The sequence below is a fragment of the Ptiloglossa arizonensis genome, chromosome 12, assembly GCF_051014685.1.
Source record: "Ptiloglossa arizonensis isolate GNS036 chromosome 12, iyPtiAriz1_principal, whole genome shotgun sequence".
In the NCBI taxonomy this organism is placed as follows: Eukaryota; Metazoa; Arthropoda; class Insecta; order Hymenoptera; family Colletidae; genus Ptiloglossa; species Ptiloglossa arizonensis.
Genome location: NC_135059.1, coordinates 7,817,035 through 7,836,949, shown reverse-complemented (window position 1 = coordinate 7,836,949; position 19,915 = coordinate 7,817,035). Strand labels below are relative to the sequence as shown.

General features: G+C 46.3%; 2 protein-coding genes across 5 annotated transcripts in view; both read left to right on the top strand.

Moving 5' to 3' along the window:
- The window catches only part of LOC143153247 (uncharacterized), a 52,715-nt gene extending 40,122 nt beyond the window's left edge, over positions 1-12,593 (top strand). Inside the window, exons 3-10 of the mRNA XM_076324230.1 lie at positions 1,327-1,492; positions 2,043-2,200; positions 3,303-3,488; positions 4,247-4,392; positions 5,233-5,515; positions 6,010-6,351; positions 9,627-9,853; positions 10,604-12,593. Of these exons, the coding sequence (XP_076180345.1) occupies positions 1,327-1,492; positions 2,043-2,200; positions 3,303-3,488; positions 4,247-4,392; positions 5,233-5,515; positions 6,010-6,351; positions 9,627-9,853; positions 10,604-10,613 (1,518 nt within the window). The 3' untranslated portion in view covers positions 10,614-12,593. The remainder of the gene's footprint in view (positions 1-1,326; positions 1,493-2,042; positions 2,201-3,302; positions 3,489-4,246; positions 4,393-5,232; positions 5,516-6,009; positions 6,352-9,626; positions 9,854-10,603) is intronic.
- A 4,577-nt stretch (positions 12,594-17,170) lies between these two features.
- Positions 17,171-19,915, top strand: part of LOC143153127 (uncharacterized) — a 57,343-nt gene continuing 54,598 nt past the window's right edge. For 2 of the 4 annotated variants that reach the window (XM_076323995.1, XM_076323992.1), the window contains exon 1: positions 18,736-19,721. The gene's annotated coding sequence lies outside the window, so the exon portion shown is untranslated. Of the gene's footprint in view, positions 17,837-18,735; positions 19,722-19,915 lie in introns of those variants that run through there. The other 2 variants (XM_076323994.1, XM_076323997.1) reach the window with 2 other exon arrangements.

The following is a 19,915-nucleotide window of genomic DNA, read 5'->3' as shown; positions in this document are numbered from 1 at the left end:
GGACAAACTTTGAAGAAGCATTGTAAAGACAGTTCTAAATGCACATAGAAGACGTTGCAAATGCAGTGCTAGAAGACGTACCCAAATAGACGTAGGATTATTCACGGGCCGATTGTTGTTCGTAGAAAATTGAAACTCTCCGTGGGCAAAGGTTGAATCGATCGATTCGAGCAACGTTTCTTTGTCTCCGTGTCGCGATTACCTTGACTATCGTTCTTTCTCTTTCCTTTGCCTTTTCGTTCCGGCAGAGACGACGACCATACTCGGTTATGCACGAGTCATCATCCTGCTCCGGATCGCGCTCGCTTGCTTGGTGATTCTTTCACGAGCCGGTGACCAAACAGCGCGAATCTTGAGCATCCTTGTGCGAGCCATTGAACAATCGTTCGATTATCGGATAACGGATGAGTCAGCCTCGACTATCTCGCGGTGCGTAACACCGGTGGCACACCGATTGGACATCGATGTTGGATATAATTATCCAGGAAGGCACGGCCATTCGGGCAACAAAGATCGATGCCTCGAAGATGCGTTTGCGAATGGCGAATATAATTTGAAAAAAAAAAAAAAATGGTGACGTGCCCCGAGAGAGTCGAGGGCGCAGAACGATGGACTAAGTACGATCCGGGTCTCTCCTGACCCCCTTTTCGTCGACCAATCTTCGCGTCGCGAGTACTTTCGGAGTAAAATTTAAACAAATATGTATTGGGTTGTTCGGAAACGTATTACTTATTACCCAAATGTAGGGTAATATTTGATGACTTACTATACCATTACTATAAACTATTGGGTTGTTCGGAAAGTGACTTCGTTTTCCAAAATGAAGAATGTATGATTTCATAGTTTAGAGGTATAAACATTCTAAAGAAATCGTGTTTCATTTTCACCGAAAATGCGAAACGACTTTCCAAACAACACAATAGAATATATATTTACCATTGCTGATCGATTGTTGCAAGAAACGTATCCCAAAATAAGATTCAAACGACTCGTCGAATCTCTGCACGAATTAGAAAATTGCACTCGATGGTTCGTATTCGAATTTGACACCGATAGAAAGTCAAATTTCAATCCCTTTGTCGTCTCAAGGTGGTCCCTGAAAACTACTTCTCCGAAGTAGAGTCGTTTCTGGCATTCGAGAACCATTTTCGCTAATTTGGCCAGGGGTGGCGTCACAGGGTTGAAGGGACGAGGGAAGGTAGGGAAAAAAGAAACGAGGAACCATCGCCCTGACAGTTTCGCGACCGAAACGGGAAACGAAGTTTCCAGACGCGGCGTATTTTTCCAGACGAATACGTACAGTCGTGAATCTTTCTCTGTTTGCAGGGAACGAAACTATGGATTATTATGGAGTACTTGGGTGGCGGCTCGGCCCTGGACTTGATGAAGGCCGGTAGCTTCGAGGAAATGCACATCGCGGTGATATTGCGCGAGGTGCTCAAAGGGCTGGATTATCTTCACAGCGAACGGAAGCTTCATCGCGATATTAAAGGTGCATTTGCTGGAAAAAGAAGAGGGGAAGGGGGCGGAAAAATAATATGTTTTTAACGTCGCTTGACGAGGATAACTCGCGTAACCGTGAACCGGAACTCGGCGATCTTGAATCTTGAAAAGTTTTCGATCTCTCCGGAAAATATTGGGTTGTTTCGGATAGTCGTTTCGTTTTTTTGGTGAAAATGAAACACGATTTTTTTTAGAGCGTACGAACATTTTGTTAAATTATATATTCTACATTTTGTAAAACGAAATCATTTTCCGCGCAACCTAATATTTCCATTCGTCTCGAACGTGATCCACGTCTGTTTCGATGAAATTTCATAGTTCAATGGATTTAGATTTACGTAACTACCATCGAATCGACCGATCGAAGAACTGTACAAGTTCGAGAACCAAGTTTTGAGATATTATATTGATTTGGTTAAATTTGTACGTTGTTTCGTTTCAATAACGAAAAGATAATAATTTCGAAACCGATATATCAACGTAGGAACGTTCGAGTAGTTATCGTTTGGTTAAACTTGTGCATTGTTTCGTTTCAAAAGCGGCGAATGTTCTGTTGAGCGAAATGGGTGATGTTAAGCTGGCCGACTTCGGTGTGGCGGGACAGTTGACCAACACGACCAGTAAACGAAACACTTTCGTCGGGACGCCGTTCTGGATGGCACCGGAAGTAATCAAACAGTCCGCCTACGATTCCAAGGTAATTAAGCGAATGGGAACGGTGGGTTCTAACGATGGTCGGAGCGTATTTTTCATCTCGTTATTACAGTTTTCACGGGACGAACGTTCGCCGGGTATACGGTCGAGCCACCGTAATTCCGCAGCTTTAATTTCATTACTCCACCACTTACTTTGCTCAGTCGGCTTTAAACACGATTTCGTTGTTCGCGGAGGAACAACTTCTGGAAACTTTAATCCAGTCCCTTTCTTGTCCGCGTGCCTTTTGTAACACGGACACCTGTGCCGCGGACCGCCACAGTCGTAAAAGGCGATATTACATCCACAGAGAACGCCAATGATGTACACTCGACCCTCTTACAACACGCCACTCCACGAGTAGAGTTTCGATGTAACGGGCAAAATATGCGAATCATGTAACACGATATCGTTAACACTTCCTCCTCTTTTTTATCCATCCGTGCATTTTGCAAATCTGTTCTACAAACTTTCAAAAACCTATATTAACTTCACAGAGAACATCATATACTCGCCCCTCTTGTAGCACAGTATCGATGCACGAACGATACTTTAATTAAGAAAAAAAATCTCGTACGCCCAACATTTGAACAAATCGTCGAATTGTCTCACTTGTCGGTTCGCAAAATTATCCATACGGGTCGATTCGGGACAAATCGGGAGAAAATGGCGTCTCGATTTACTCGTTAACTCTTGTAACACGGTCTCGATGCACGAACGATACTTTAATTAAGAAAAAAAATCTCGTTCGCCCAACATTTGAACAAATCGTCGACTTGTCTCACTTGTCGATTCGCAAAATTATCCATACGGGTCGATTGGGGACAAATCGGGAGAAAATGTCCCGATTTACTTGTTAGAGAGTTCAGGACAGAGAAGGAAAGATCCGAAGGTCCGGAAGTTAACCTAACGGAAGTTGACGAGAGCTTGGGGTTTATTTTCGCGCGTGGAAAAGTAGCGCTCGCGAGAGATAAAAGAAACAGTCTCTGGTTCGTCTGTTGGATGTTCCTCGCGGGCATCCAGAAGGCGCAAAGAGCGGTCACGGAGTCGTTAGCGTCTCGTTAACACCTCGCGGACTCGTAAAACGAAGAACGCTCGTTCCGCAGGCTGACATTTGGTCGTTAGGCATCACGGCGATCGAATTGGCCAAGGGAGAACCACCGAACAGCGAGCTGCATCCCATGAGGGTCCTGTTCCTCATACCGAAGAACAATCCCCCGCAACTAACCGGAAATTACACCAAGCAGTTCAAGGAGTTCGTCGAGGCCTGTCTGAACAAGGACCCCGAAAACGTGAGTCGATATCTTCTCTCCTACGTCAAACGGGATACAAAGTTACCTCCGCTCGTCTAATTTCCATCCTGTCGTCGCGATACCTCGCGAGAGATCTACGTAGCTTGCTTTTGTCACCGGTAAACTACCACGGAAATCCCTCCGAAAGATATCCCTTCCCGCTGGTTGAAAACTGATCGATGTATCGCGAGAGCGTGGACACGAGGTCCTTGTGAAAAAGAATTATTCTTGCAAAAAGTTTTTCATCGCCTAGAAGTACATTTAAAACGATGATAACGCGACTCGACACTGTCTAGGCGTTCGCGTGTAACGTTTGCACCGTAAAGTACGCAACCTCGTTACAGACAAGGGACTCTCGCTCGTTTAAACTCACTCGTTTAAACTCACTCGTACTTACGCGCATGAAACCAACCCTCCCGCTTCGATTCTCGATCGAGATCATCCGCGCGTTGTTTCTTTGTCACGTTGCGCTCACTCGTCGACGAATCGAGATTTGTGCGGATCTTGCGGCCATTTCGGGCCGATGGCACGAGAACGTTGCTTCGAAACGTTTTGCGTAAATTGTACTTACTTCGATGAGAATTACGTTGCTCGACGAAACGGAGAATACTGTTCTATCAGTCTCGTATGTGGTAGATATCGAGTTTCGAAGATACGATGTTCGTGCTGTTGCGATACGTACCGTGACACGAATTGTATCGTTCGCCGCTTCTTCACGCGGCCGGGTCAATGAATCGTTCTTTTCGTGATTGCTTCAGAGGCCAACGGCGAAAGAACTATTAAAGTTCCAGTTCATCAGGAAGGCGAAGAAGAACTCGTACCTGATCGACCTCATAGACCGGTACAAGAAGTGGAAGTCCCAGCGCAGCGAGGAATCCGAGACGGAGAGCGAAAATTCGGACTCGTGAGTGATTCAAACGCGAATCGATTGAACTCTCCTATGAGAGGACACGGTTACAGTAACGACCGGTCGTCGTTGATGTATAGCTTCTCGAACATCCGTTGGAGATATCTATCGATGAATATTTACGCGAAAAAGTTTCAACGTTTCGAAAGTACAGGGAAAAATAGAAAAGGAACGGTATCCAATATGGAACGATTGAGAATTTTGAAAGAAAAGCTCGAAAAGTCTAAGTTTTCTTATCAGAAGTAATTCGCTGCTACAGTTTTCATTTGTGTAAACAATTGTACGAGCAATAACACGAAAGTAAAATTAGAATGAGAAAAAATACATTTATATGTACGTATAAAAATTCGATAATTTTCGAATGCGAATATACTTTTCTTTCAACGGCTGATTTTCGAGAAAAGCTCAACAGTCAAGGAAGTAATTCACACGATTGCAGCCAAAGTTTGTTGTTTATCTGTCGAGGTCTCGCGGTGTTTATAGTGTAGGAATTTTATTTAAGTAAACAGTGATGACTCACTACGCTGACTCCGCTAACTAAGCTGACTACGCTGACTACGTTGACTAAGCTGACTACGTTGACTAAGCTGAGTACGTTGACTACGCTGACTACATTGACTAAGCTGACTAAGCTGACTACGCGACTTCGGGTTAACAGCTTCCGAGCAAAGAGTACACTGCTTACCGTTAGATAGTATCTCGTAGCGATCGCGCGAAATGCACGTTCGTCAAAGTGTTGAAACGGATCTCCAACTGGACGCGTAGAGAGAGAGAGAGAGAGATAGTGGTCGATAAGGATAATTATGGTAAGTGTCACGATCGTTGTTCCCATTGCAGGGAGGAGTCGAAGCAGGATAGCGACATGGACGAACCGTGGATAATGACCGTGAAGGGTCTACACGGGGTGAAGGGTTCTATAGTGCCCATGCTGCCACTGGACGAGCAGCCGGCCTCGTTCTCCCTAACACACACACCGAACCACAGATCCTCCAATCACAATCAGCAAACGAAGCCACACGCAAACGGGGCCTCGAGGTCTCCGCCAAAGGATTCTACGTTGAACCATTACAGGAGCGAATCGAGGGACTCTGTGCGCGATGGCCAAGCAAAGCATACGCCGGTAAGCGTCCCCATCCTCCGTACAATTAAACCCAAATACTCTCGTGGAATTAAGAACCGTCGAGGATCCGCTGGAACAACAACGGGCCGGACCGGTGCAGCGATTTCATTGTTCCTTTTTTAATCCTTTCGATGCCGACGGTGATTATAATCGCCCAAAGGTCTCACGTTCGCTGTATCTTTTCAACGACTCACCTATGGTTTCACGTTTACCGTATCTTACCGGTTACTACGGTCGCTGGTCGTTGTACGTTTGCTGTACTCTAACCGTGTCACTCGTCGTCGCACGTTTGTTGTACATTATCGGTGGCCATAGTCGCGCATCGTGACTGTACCCTACCGGTTATCCTACGTTACACGTTACAGGTAACTACGGTCGCACATCACCGCAGATTGGTTGTATCGACTGTAGTCACCAGTCGTGGCACGTTCGGTGTATCTTAACGGTAAAGAGTCGATATCCCTGAAATTTAATTGTCTTTTCTTCGTCTTCAGTCCCGACCGCACGAGGCCGCACCACCGCCGCCTGTCGACACACGAGAGAAGAGGGACGATCGCGATTACCGTGACTTCAATCGGGATTCCTCGTTGAGGGAGATGAAGGAGATCCGCGATACCAGAGAGGCAAGGGACAGGGAGAGCCGAGAGAGGGACAGAGAGGTCCGCGAGAGGGACTTTGGTTCGAAGGAGAAGAGGTGTAGCAAACTGGACGTACCTGTCGTACCTATGGTGGACCATAGGCCCGGTGAAGACAAACAGAGACCGAGGAGCTCGCAGGAACAGAAGCATCCGCGAAGCGCAGCTCTTTCCGACGTCGTTTTACCTCTCCTTTCCGAGGTAAATCGCCCTCGAGGACGGACCGTGTACAATAATCACCGGATAACTGATATCAAATCGAGTCTTCGATAACCCAGACCTAACCCGGATAACCGAAACGAAATCGAATCTTCGATAACACCCCGGATAACCGAAACGAAATCGAATCTTCTCTTGGATAATACCCGGATTACTAAACCAAATCGTGACTTTGCTAATCCCCGGATAACTGAAACGAAATCGAGTCTTCGATAACCACCCGGATAACCGAAACAAAATCGAATCTATAACCGTTTCCGGACAATTGTAACCAAATTGGGTCTTGAATAATATCCCCCCGGATTACTGAAACCAAATTGTGATTTTGCTAATCCCCGGATAACTGAAACTACATCTTTGTCTTCGGTTATCCGGGTAGAACTCGTTTCGACCAACCAGAAATTAGCGAGTGCATCGAAGTCCTAGAAATTGTAGACAGCGGCCGTTAACAAGTTCGTTGCAACGACACGTACTACGCGATGGGTTATATACTCGGCATTACGTATTCGCGACAGCCATGATTTGATATTTTACGACCGTACAAGTACGCGAAATACGAGGTCACGGACCACCGTCGCGTACGAGCGACACATCGTTCGGAATACTCAATTGGTCTATTCGTTGGATTTCATTCGTGCATCGATAAAAACACGAATTAACGTTAAACAAGATCGCTGCAAACGCACCGTGGTCTGCGACGATTTTCCAATTGTACGCTGATAGAACGAACGCGTTGAAAGAACTTTAGAGACAACCTGAAAGTGCCGGGTGTACCATTTGATCTTTTCACACCGTTAGCTTTGAATCTAGCGGTTGTTCGAAGCAATGTCTCGAATCGAATTCGAATTGTCTCGATGTCCTTCGATAGGAGTAACTTGGTTCAGGATGGAGTTACTTTCACGAAAGTGACGACGACTTTGACTTTTATTAACGAAACTGTATATCTTTCATCGTTCACGTTTTCAACTTTCGTACAGACGCACCGAACGCTTGCAACCGGTAAGATCGTTCGAGGTTCAATTTCAATGAACACTTTCCAAAAGTTACTTACGTTAAAATTCGATAGACCTTCGATAATACCTTCTACTTAAAAAATACCTCTCTATCGAATACACGTTAACGATGCCCCGCGAAACATTAAACGTTGATAAAGTATCGTGCAATGCCAATGAATATTATTATCCAACCGATACCCATTGTTGCAACGCGTGCTCTTTTATTAAAAATAGCTTCGGTCGAACAAACGAGGAAAAGGTGGGGCCGTGACACATTATCCGCCGAGCCCACCGACAAAATTGCACTCCGGCTGCACAATCTCTGTTATTTAACGCCCGATGTAATGTCACGCGATGCGGATGAAACCGATTCCGTCTCGATATCCCCGATACCGTTGATCGCGGTACATTGTAATATCTTTCCACATTGCGGATACCAATCTGTGGATCTATCGTTACCACTCGTCTCTCTTCGTTACGATGTCGACGTAACTTCCCTTGTCGAACACGCAATTGCGAATTCGCGATACGGAAACTTCGTCCGTTTGTAAATCGTTACGTGTCGCTTTTCTAGAATTTAAACTGTACGCGGTATACGTTTAGCAAAAAATGGTACGGCTACGAAATAACGTACACGGTGTGCTGTCGTTTAGGGAAAAGAAAGAGAAAGAATGGTGAAAGACGAGAAGAAACGTACGAGACGATAATTACGAAAGACGCGATAAACAACGACAAAGTCTCTCCGTTTCTCGAGTCGGCAGTGTAAAGTTGGACAATGTGGGCAAAGTACCGTCGATAGAAGGTGAAAAGTGAAATCGAGCATTGTTTGCTTAGTTGGTAGGCGAGAGTGAGCCATAGTTGTAACGAGAATTAGAAATGCTGGTTGATCGGTAGATCGCGATGCGAGTAAAAGTCGAATCCTCGAATCGAAGTGTCCAGTTTCGTTTGGTAGCAGAAACGAGTCGGTCTGAACTGGCTACGAGTAACTTCAGGTTGCAGATTGAACTCGATTAGAGGTAACAACGGAGCTTAGATTTCTCTGCATCCTTTTAATGCAAACAATACCGTAGTTCGTCCGTACATGGCGAAAGTTGTAGAAACTGGTAAGATTTTTCGCTTCGATCAACAAACGATGTTCCTTCTCGGTAAGAGCGCGCACCACGTAGACATTGTTTCTCTTTTATTTCCTTTAACGTTTATTCAACGAATCGTGAGTCAAGACCGAAGTAAATAAAATTGTTACGGATCTGGGTTAGGTCTAGCTGTATTATTATTCCAACTGTAAAGAAAGCAGAGGCCAATTTTGGAATTAGATTTAGCGGAAGAATAGAATAGAATCGTGTCGATGAAATAACGCGGGTAAGTTACTTGAAAATCTAGTCGACGGATGTTTCTTCTGTACGTAAATGTTTTCTACACCTCGGTGTTGGTAACGACGTTAACGACACACTCCGGAAGGTAGACCGTAATAGCTCGAGTAATTCAGGTTAAGACGATTAACTACGGAAAAGTTCAATTATCTCGGTGCAGAGATTGGCAGCAGGTGTAAAATTGCGGCACGAGACCCATATAAGCCGAATGTGCATGCAATATCCGAACCAGAATTCTTCGAAGACACATTACCGCGGAAAATCGTTGGGTAAACACAAGCACGCGTTCGCTCGAACGACCTTAATATTACCGCTCTAAAATCCTGGATGACCGACACATTGCACGAAAGTCGTCTCGATGCTTCGATCTCGATTCTGAGACAAAATTATACTCGTACGAAATTGTCTACCTTGACACGAGACAGCGTTTCAAAATGGTTTTTCTAAAAATCGTTAGTTTCGAAGACAAGTGGAAACGATTTAACCCTTTGGACTCGAGAGGAGTACTATTTTCGATCCGGGACAACTTGGTGGTTTGGAATTCAAATTGAAATTGAAATATTACTATATTAATTATTATAATAAATATTGTAAACAAAATATTGGAGTAAATATTAGCAGAGATTCGAGGAATGGAACAAATATTATCAGAGATTCGAGTTCTTGTAAATGTATAAAAATGTTCCATTCCAGATGAATTCTTGTAAAGTATAAATGCATGTATGCAAAGTACATAAAAATGTTCCATTCTGGATTAATTTTACCATTTAAAGAATTTTTTCGAGGCGTTGGTGTCTGATAGCGAACAAGCCCTCGGTGTGCAAACAATTAGAAACGAAACGTCTCGTTCCACGCCAAAACTGTACCAATACGTTCGTTTTGTTTGTCGCAGCTTCAACGGAAGCATCAATATTCGGTGAGAGACAATAATGGCGAGGGTGGAAGCGGTATTCGCAAGAACGGAGGCGCGATAGAGGAATTGCGGGGTGCATTCGAGACAGCGGAACGCACTTCGCCAGGAATGACCGAGGCCCTCATCAGGGAACTCCTCAAGTCCTTACTTCCTGCCAATCACTCGGAGGGTCGTTTGTCTATGCTGATGGAGAAGGTCATTCTAAGGTAACGATCCTTGTAATACCCTTGAATCGCGAACCGCGCGTTCGTCCTTCCGTATTCGGGTTATTTAACACTTTTCATCGATCTCTTCTTTCGATCGGCATCTTCGTTTTCGCTCGTGCAGCGAGTTCCGCGCGATCGATTCGCGCAAATGTATTGCACGGAGAAGGAAAGATCACATCCGGGTTGAGAGGAACGTACCACGAAGAAAGAAAGATCTTTGCACGCTCGTAGAAGATAATCGGAAGACGATACCTTCCAGAATCGATCTTTCGTTCTCCTTAAAGTATATTTTCCATAGAATCCGAGTTCGAGAAGTTAGCAAACGTTAGTAAATACGTACCACGACGAGGACTCGCTGTACCAATCTTTCCCAAGATATCGCGTTCGATTCCTCGTGCAATAATATCGAGTTGTTGGTTAAAAATTGTATCTTTCTCGAGTTGTAATTTTCTTCCCATTTGATACAATCCCTTGTGTTTGCAACAGTTGAATAAAAATATTTCCAGTATTGTTAATTTTTTCGTTCGTATTGGACCTTTCAGACCGGTTTCAAATTATATTAAGTTGTTCGGAAAGTCGTTTCGTTTTCCAAAATGGAGAATGTATGATTTGATAAAATATTTTTTATACACACTAAAAAGAATCGTGTCTCATTTTCACCAAAAAAAAAACGAAATGACTTTCCGAAGAATCTAATGTTATTTGTACCCTTGGGTGTTCATCGGAGTGTGAACTTGTACTTTTTTCCAGGGATACGTAGGGACGCGAGAGGGCGAGGGTTCGCAAGAGATTGTGGTCCGAGAACATCCTGACGTTGTAACGACTCGTTATTTCTCGTTTATCAGATTTATTATTCCGTACGAGTCGGTACGTTGTCGACGAGTGCCGGGTCCGAACGTGAGAGGAAGGTAGAAGAAAGAACGTCGCTGCAACGACCCGGACAATTTTCTTTCACTTTGGTCTTCGGAGACCGGAGCACCGGAGCAAAACTTTCGTCGGACTTTCGTTTCGTTTAACAGTCTCCGAGTTTTTGGTCCGATTGAACGCGAAACGTCACGGGACGACGCGTCGCGCGCGATTCGGTTCGATATCGATTCTTGTCCCACGATAAAACGATGTATACATAAACGTATATCGTATTCCCGCTAGGAAACGGGAAACAAATTAAAGATTTATCTTCCTAGAGTAAAAGAAAGATTATACCATCCAATTGTCCTCGCGCGAGGACGCGAACAGTTACCGTTGTAACTAGTAATGGAAACGAAAGATTTAGTCCCCCATCCCCGCCGAATCGTTGAAAAGTTAGTATTTGGAAAATTACGAAAAACGAAAAAAGAGGAAACGCAAGACGTAGAAGATAGTTGAGAAATATTTTTGCAAATCGTGCAGCCAACCCGTTCAGAATTCTTTGTACGTTCTTCGTGTTCGGTGATCGACGCAACCTCGAAGAGTGGAGAGAGAAAAAAAGAAAGAAAAAAACGAAGAAGCGCATAGTCGTAGCCACGGCCCGACGCACCGGGAGAAAGAGAGGGTATTCGTTGACAGGATCTTGCCTCAATTGTAGATACATCCGGAACATGCACTACCCACGACCTTACCAGAGATATCATGAGCCGTGTTCTGAATCGCATCGGTTCCCAGCAAGTTCGCGTTCGCGAAAGCTGCGCTCTTGCCGCGCGGATACGACGAAACATATTTATTTAAACAATTTTAGCGGAGGGATTGGGACGAAGAGAGAGGAAGAAAGATAGAGAGAGAGAGAGACAGAGAGTTTCGGTCGGTGAACAGCCAAGCAGTAGAAAAGATACGAAAGAGATGTCCTTTGAGCGAACGCGCCTTCCCGTTGCTTCCTGCGTTAGTGCACGTTTCGGATTCGGGGAACAGTCGAAGGAAGGAAGCTGCCTCCGTTGCCACGGAGGCTTTTGTAAATATGTATGTAGCACGATAAGATAGTCTTATTGTTCTGATGATCGACGTCTCTGCCAGTCGGTTGCGCAGCTCCGTAACACGATCCCGTTGTCCTACGTTCGTAGCACTATTTTCTGCGTAACGGTACAGAGAGAGAGAGAGAGAGAGAGCGCGAAAGAGTGAGTGTGTGCGTGAGAGAGAGAAAGAGCTAGAGTTAAAAATCGTCTTCGAGCTCGCGCGGACGAGACACCGGATTTTCCTTCTCCTTTAGTTTGCCATTCATTCCATGGTGTACGAACAAGGCGCGAACGACACTTCTCTCGAAAAGCTCGTCTCCTATTATCGCACGGCGTCCACGGTGTTCCCCAACTCCGATCAGTTCGAAATCGTTCGGCCGGTCAAGGTCGGCGCGCAACTACCTCCCACCGTCGTCCGTTCCGCCGTAACGTCTCGGGTTTCTTCGGGCGGACTCGTCGCAGCTCGGTCGTTCGAGCGGAGTCGCGAGCATGCGTGTAGCGACGACCAGATGGCGTCACCGGTATCGATACGCGATGGAGAGGGATAGCGATTCCGCGCGATTTGCTCGAATCGCGACGACCAGATGGCGTTGCCGGTATCGATACGCGATGGAGAGGGATAGCGATCCCGCGCGATTTGCTCTAATCGCGACGACCAGATGGCGTCACCGGTATCGATTCGCGATGGAGGAGCAGAGTAATCCCGCGCGATTTGCTCGAATCGCGACGTCCGAACGTCTCGTCCGGTGGAGCACTTGGACCGCGTCGCTCGTTCGAAGCCGACCCTCTCCTTCGGTTCGGAGAAACGAAGAAAATCGGGGAAAAAAAATAATAAAAAAAAAAAAGGGAAAATAGAAAACACTTATCAGCGACGATATTATTTATCGAGTATAGTCGAGAGGCGAACGGCGGCACGCGAACGAAACAGAGATACACGGTTTCCTTTTCTTTTTTTTTTTCCCTCGAGCTAGAGTTCTTCCACTAGTTTGCCCCGGGTAGAGTTCTTAGTCGAGCTGTTCCACGATCGAGCCTGAGCTGTGATAACTCCCGCGGGACGTCGGCAACTTAATCCACGTTGTTTGTAAACTAATGTATTTTATAAAGTATAATGTATATGTATATATATATTATGTATGTGTATATATATATATATATATATATATATATATATATATATTTATATAGTTATATATAGAAAGAGAGAAAGAGAGAGAGAGAGAGAGAGAGAGAGAGAGAGAGAGATTGAGAGCAAGGCAGAAAAAAAGAATTCCTCGTGAGAACGAATGAACAAAGTAAACGAATCACGAGGCGGTCGTTGCGTGTGTGCACAGGGTGGTCGCGAATCGGACGAAAAAGAAAAGAAAATACCTAACACTACGAACACCACGATCGTTTGTCAAAGGTGAAAAGTTCGCGGACCATCCTGCCTTGCGGAAGATTTTTAACGATGGAGAAAAACAAGAGGGTGATAGAGTGCGAGAGAGAGAAATAGTGTGAAAGAGAGAGAAAACGAGAATATGCGCGCGCATGTGTACAGGAGCGAGAAATACGGAGAAGCGTTCAACGCGTGGAAGTGTAGCACGAAACGGAGAATTGTAACGAGATGCGTAGCATTAATCGAGAGGAAATCGCGCGGACGAAGAAGAGAGGCGACAGAGAGACCTAACTATCGTAAGCCCGCGGACACCACATGTTACGTAGTTGCGTATCACTCCAGTCGGCGATCATTGTTTGTAAAGAAGAAGAAGAAGAAGAAGAAGAAGAAGAAGAAGAAGAAGAAGAAGAAGAAGAAGAAGAAGAAGAAGAAAGAAGAAAGAAACATTTGTCAGCCACGTTGAGACCTTGGAACGCGAAAACACCATGAAACAATCTCCGCTCTACCACTCCCAGCCCCTTTTGTTCTCTCTCGTTACCGGCTCGTTGTCCTTGCCGCTCGTAGCTCTGTTCTTTCCTATTCGTTTTTCTTTTTCGACCAACAGGGACGAAAGAAACGATAACACACAGAGTATACACGCGGGAGGATTTTGCTACTTCTATTTTCTTTAAATATTTTTGGTCTTTTTCCTTTTCTGTTTTTTCCCTTTTTTTTTTGTTCTCTCTTTAGTTGAATTACCTTAGTTAATCGATCGCTACACTCTACTACTGTTAATATTACGGATTTATCGTCTTATTGTTGTTTCACCGTTGGCTTAGGTTTTCTTTTCGATGACTTTCACGACGGTCGCTATCCCCTATCCCCACCCTATCCTAAAGTCATCCTCGTAAAGCTGCCATAAAACGCTTACCGGCTACGCTCTAATAAAGACACTCAGAAAACTCGAAAGATCTCGACGAATTATCTTCCCGTATCTCTTCTTCCGATCCTTGCAACGAATCGCGACCCACTCTCGATCGTCCACTCGCGGTGGTAGAAACGACGACACGAGCTCGTTCTTGAACCGTCAAGAACCGAACACGAGTGTTCCGTCTCGATCGTTACGGCGACGAGTTTTCCTTTCGAACGTGCACCGAGCAACGCGTATGGCTGTGTAACCAGTGTGTATTTAAACGATCGGGATCTACGAGACGTGGTGCGCCCGATTGCAGCGATCTCGTCGAAAGAGAGAATGTCCGCGCGTTCTTTGTAAGTTATCGATCGTTCGTTGCCGTTCGAAGGCATTCGTTTTCTTTATTTTTCGTACGCTCGCGTATCGACGCCAACGTGTATTCAGTTGTTGCGTTCTCTGCTGCGCCGACCGCTTCGAAATACGATTATTCAAACGGTTTCCGTGCGACGACCGTGAACCACTGTCGATACGAAACAATTCGAAGCGGACACGCGAAATTCGTGAGCTGGTTCCGACGCGTTTCGCCCGCGTATTTCGGCCAGCCATGCGCGAACCATTCCGTACAACGTTTGTACGTTCGTTTACCAACGTTCACGAATAATTGCACGCGAAGATCGCGTACGAACTTCGTCTCTCTTGTTCCGCGAAACTTCCCGTTCTTTCGTCTTCTTTCCGTTTGTTCTTTCTTCTTTCGGTTACGTACGCACGTACGGTGAACAGAGCGAACATTGCGAGAAACGAGGATCATTGTCGCGGCCGTTTTCTCTCAGCGATCTCAAGAAAAACCGCTGAACAATTGTCCCGTAAATCGCACCGCGTTACAAATCCGAATTACGCGTCCTATCCGTAACCAGCACTCTTCTTTGTATGATATTCTTAGCTATTATTCATAATATATTCAGCGTTATAACATCGTGGTAACAACAACAATAATAATAATAATAATAATAATAGTAATAATAATATTAATAATAATTATCAACGTAGAAAATAAATATATATATATATATACACATATATATATATATCTATATACATATATATATATATATATTTTTTGTATTTTACTTTTACCTTGGCTGCATTGGACTGTATTATATTGATTGTATGTGGCATGCCGAGGGCGTGTACAAATACGAAATAAAGATCAAATAAATCACGAACGACGATTCTCTGTACCGGATACTTTGTTCTCGAAGGAAACGCGGAAACGCGTTCTTCGATCTTAACCGAACGACGAACCAACGATGACTGGTGACCATTGTAAACAACGCCGATGAGTTGTCGCGTATTCGGAGCCGATTCGACGAGGCTCGATGTTTTTCTTTTCGCATCGGTGAACAGGGGACACCTGGTAAACGCGGCGTAAACGGTGACCAATGAACGCGTACCATCGACGAAATGTTGCGTCAGCTTTTGAGCAATCGTTGCTGGATTTTCTCACCGACTTTCTCTGTCTCTGGATCCAGGTGGTGCGCGACACGTGCTAGACCAACGTCGATTCCCCCGCGAACCACGCTGCTCGCTGAAACGCGGGTACCGCTTTAGGACAACCGTTGAAAACAGGACCACGAAGCGTGGTTCGCTCCATACGTCGATGCATCGAGCCGAAGAAACGTTGAGCAATTCGTGGCGGGGAAAAAAAATAAAAAAAAAATAAAAGAAACGTGCCCCGGAGAAGAAAACGGTCTCTTACGGAATTTGTTTCGCGTGGCGTCCAAAAGCGAACGATGGGTTCGAGAACTCTCGTATCTTGGAACTCGAATCCGAAGAACTCTGTCCTCGTTCCGAGAGCGACTCGTCGCGATGCAACGACAATTTTTCAACAACGCGAACGTTGTTTCCTCTCGAGACGAACCGTGCGAGGAAAGTTCCACCACGTGAACGAGCGTATTTCGCGGCTGGATTCGAATCGAGGAGGCACGGACGAACCACGGAGAGTTTTCAAAGTTTCCAGCTGATCGTTTCTCGCGAGACGATGTTAAACGTATCTCGGGACGATGTCCAGGACTCGCGAATACGAGTCCGCGAGATGCGAAAGACGGTAAGAGAGAGATGGAGAAAACGAGAGTGGGAAATAAAGTATACTTTTCTATATGCGTATCTCTATACATATACACGTACTTTGTTATACAACGAAATAAAAATAAAACGATCGAAGGTTGAAATCGTTTTAAAGGCCACGCGAGCTCGAGAATCCCGAACGTTCCACGCTTCGTTCGCGGTTCGCAAACCCCTACAATTTCATCCTTTCGTTTGTCCGTCGACCAGTGTCGCCATCTTGGATTTACGACGAACTCGAAATTAGAATTTACGTAGAATTTCGTAAATTTGTACATTGCTCCGTTATACAAATCATTAGAAACGAAATTAATAAGATTTCTTTTCCCGATAGAAATCACGAGATCGAAAGCTGCAGCGTAATTTACACAATGTTGCCTCGTAATTTATACTCTACGTGTACTCGCGTAAGTCGACGCGCGTCTACGGATCGTTTTTCCAAGTATAAATTACAAGGTCAAGAGCTACGTTTACGTTCAATCTGTGTAGATCTACTAAAATCTACGGATCGTTTTTCCAACTGTACCCAAGGTCGAAAGCTACTATCGTAGTTATCTTCTACGCGAAATTATAGAAATTACTATCGACCGAAACCACGATCAAAAATCCATACTCGAGATGCGTGGACGTCTCTGAAAAAGAAGATCCACGGATCTTTTAGCAAGTCCCTCTCGTGAGAAGACATCCACCGATACATCGAGAGATGCCCCAAGTTTGGAAAGAACCGCGATTGTGTTCGAATCGCGCGGTTTGCCCCGAATGAAAAAACAGGAGGCTGGTTATCGCGGCCGGTCGATAACAGTGATTGGCCAAGGCTCGAGGAGGCCAGTTGGCGGCGTTTGGGAAACGGTCGGGCGTCGTTCGTCGAGCGTCGTAGGTGCGCAAGTCCACGGCGTCGTTGGTCCGTGGTGGCGAAGGTGAGACGCGCGACGTCGCGAGGGATGGTGGGGCGCGGGCACGTCGAAATTCCACGACGCGTCTCGATGCGGTAGTCGTCGGCATCCCCGCGGGTGGTCGCGATCGAAGAGCCCAGGGGCGGGAGAGCTGCCGGGAGAGTTGGCGGGGGTCGGAGGAGGGTTTCGTGTAACAGCTGTCCGTCTCTTTTTCTCGCGGTGATTTCTAATTCGCTGTCTCTCTCCGATCTCTCTCTCTCTCTCTCTCTCTCTCTGTCTCTCCCTCTGCCGGTAGCGCTCCGTCCTTTGCGATTTCGAAAAAGGGAAATCCCCGCGTCGGGAGGCTCGCGTCTCGAAGCAGTGATATCGCGCGGAGAAACGGAGAACCGTACACGGTGCCGCGCATCCGTCCGTGATCGCGAACCCACGTACCCCGTACTGACGAAGAAGGGTGGTTTCTTTCTTTCTTTCTTTCTTTTTTTTCTTCTTTTTCTTACCACCGTGCGATACGCGCGCACATGTACACACACATACACACACACACACACACGAGGAGGAGAGTTCGAGCGACGCCCCAACGGCGACGAACGACGGAGAGCACGAATCGACGTAGGGAGATAACCACGTCGCGGTAGGCGACTCCTCGAGCCAACGAGATATCCTGGCACGCATCCAACGAGTGCCGGCGGAGATACGTCGAGGACGGTGTTGAACTGGCGGCGCGCGTTCGATGTCAGGACACCAGACCGCGAAGTGTGTCGTTGCTATTTTCAAGTAGTACGTATCCCACGCTGCCCGGACGGGCTCGCAGGCTTGCGTGCGTAGGCAGAGAGAAAGAGAGAGAGAGAGGGATAGAGAGCTTGCAGCGGCCGAAGCTTCCTCGCGGCGCGTTCTCGCGAAGCTTGAACCACGCTGGATTCGCGTTCGGAGCACGCGCGACACTTTCGGACGCACGCAACCGTTCCGACCGCGGCAGCTACGGAATTGATTGGCTTTCCACGAGGGCGATTGCACGCTACCATCGCATACGCCGTTACGCGAGCACGTGCCGAACAACCACGAGACGGGAATTCCCCGAGAGAGGCCACCGTCTCGCCTCGACGACCGACTCGCCGGACCGACTCCCGGAGATTCTCGCAACCGCGGAATTCACCGGCTCGCGCGAACGCGATGCTTCGTTCGGTCGATTAAACGCTCGTGGAACGCGTACATCGTCGATTTTCAAGTCTCGGTGACTTAGCGGGTTCGTCCGACGCGAACTCCCACACTCGGTGACTCCTGGAACTCGAGACGCTACGAATTCGTTGACTCGGTGATTAGCAATATTCGAGAGATTAAGAATTTCTGAAATTGGCGACTCCTAGAGTTCGAAGCGTTACGAATTCTTAGAGTCAGTGACTCCCACAGTTCGAGGCGTTACGAATTCTTAGAGTCAGTGACTCCCACAGTTCGAGGCGTTACGAATTCTTGGAGTCAGTGACTCCCACAGTTCGAGGCGTTACGAATTCTTGGAGTCAGTGACTCCCACAGTTCGAGGCGTTACGAATTCTTGGAGTCAGTGACTCCCACAGTTCGAGGCGTTAGGAATTCTTGGAGTCAGTGACTCTCAGAGTTCTCGTCGCTACAAATTCGTAGAGTCAGTGACTCCCATAGTTCTCGTCGCTACTAATTCGTAGAACCAGCGCCTCCAAGAGTTCCCTGTACAACGAATTCGTAGAACCAACGCCTCCCATAATTCGACGTACAACGAATTCGTATACTCGACGACGGTCAGAATTCGAGTGCCACGAATTCGTAACCCGAACGATTCCCAGAATTCTTCCACCGCGAATTCGTGACTCTCCCGCGTAGATTTTCGGCCGTCTACCCACATCGTTGCGTACGTTTTCAACCAACACGCGGCGGGTATCTCCTCGGCGCTTGGTTGATCAACGACAATGGTGAATCGAGGTCGGTGGCCACGTGGGGTACCGTGCTCGTTGGAGTTGGGATATCGATTACGAATGTTGAGAAGGTCCGACGCGTTCGCTGTCACGCGCCACGTGTGCGTGACGCGCGGATTCTCATAGGTGGCGGTCGCGCACACCTCGACGACTATACAAGGAAAAAGAAACCTACATCCTTGTCTCTCCTTCGCGGTCGTACTTCTTTTAAAGGGTATCGAATGTCGTTCGATACCGCGTTTCTTCGCCCGGTGCATCCCCACAGCACTTAATACCTGACCACTTTTATACCTGACCTTCGGTCGGTCCGCTCGATGGATTACGTTCGCAGATGGTCGATTAAACGTTAACCTTTCGACTGCACAGGGCGCGGAAAAACTTCCGCCCCTTTATATTCGTATTTAGTTACATTGCGACAAGGAAAGAAGCTATGGAAACGTTAACGCAACAACCTACACGCTTTGCAACATTGACACACCATTGCACCGTTTCGTTTCTTCGGTTCTGTTTCTGACTTCGAGTGTGACCCGTTCCACGATTATTAACGTCCTTGTTGTACGATTGATACGCAGTTACTGTACTATAAAAGACTCCGACGCGAAAGTGTCGGTTAACTCGGTAACGAAATAATTGAAAAGAAACGTTTAGATTCGCGCACCGTACCTTTACCGCGAAATTACCAGCGTTTCTTTTTACAAAGGGGACAAAACTTTGGAACAGTAAGTGCTACCTGGTAGAAGAATATTTTCCCCGTTCTGCAATCTAGAAACGCTCGGGTGGAAGAAAAACATCGCGTATCTAAACTCTGTCGGCTTCTGCGAGCTAGTCTGCGAGGCGTTTTTTTCTTTTTTTTTTCACCGCTTTATTTAATTTTTGCGCGTATTTGTGAGCTCTGTCGGCTTCTGCGAGCTAG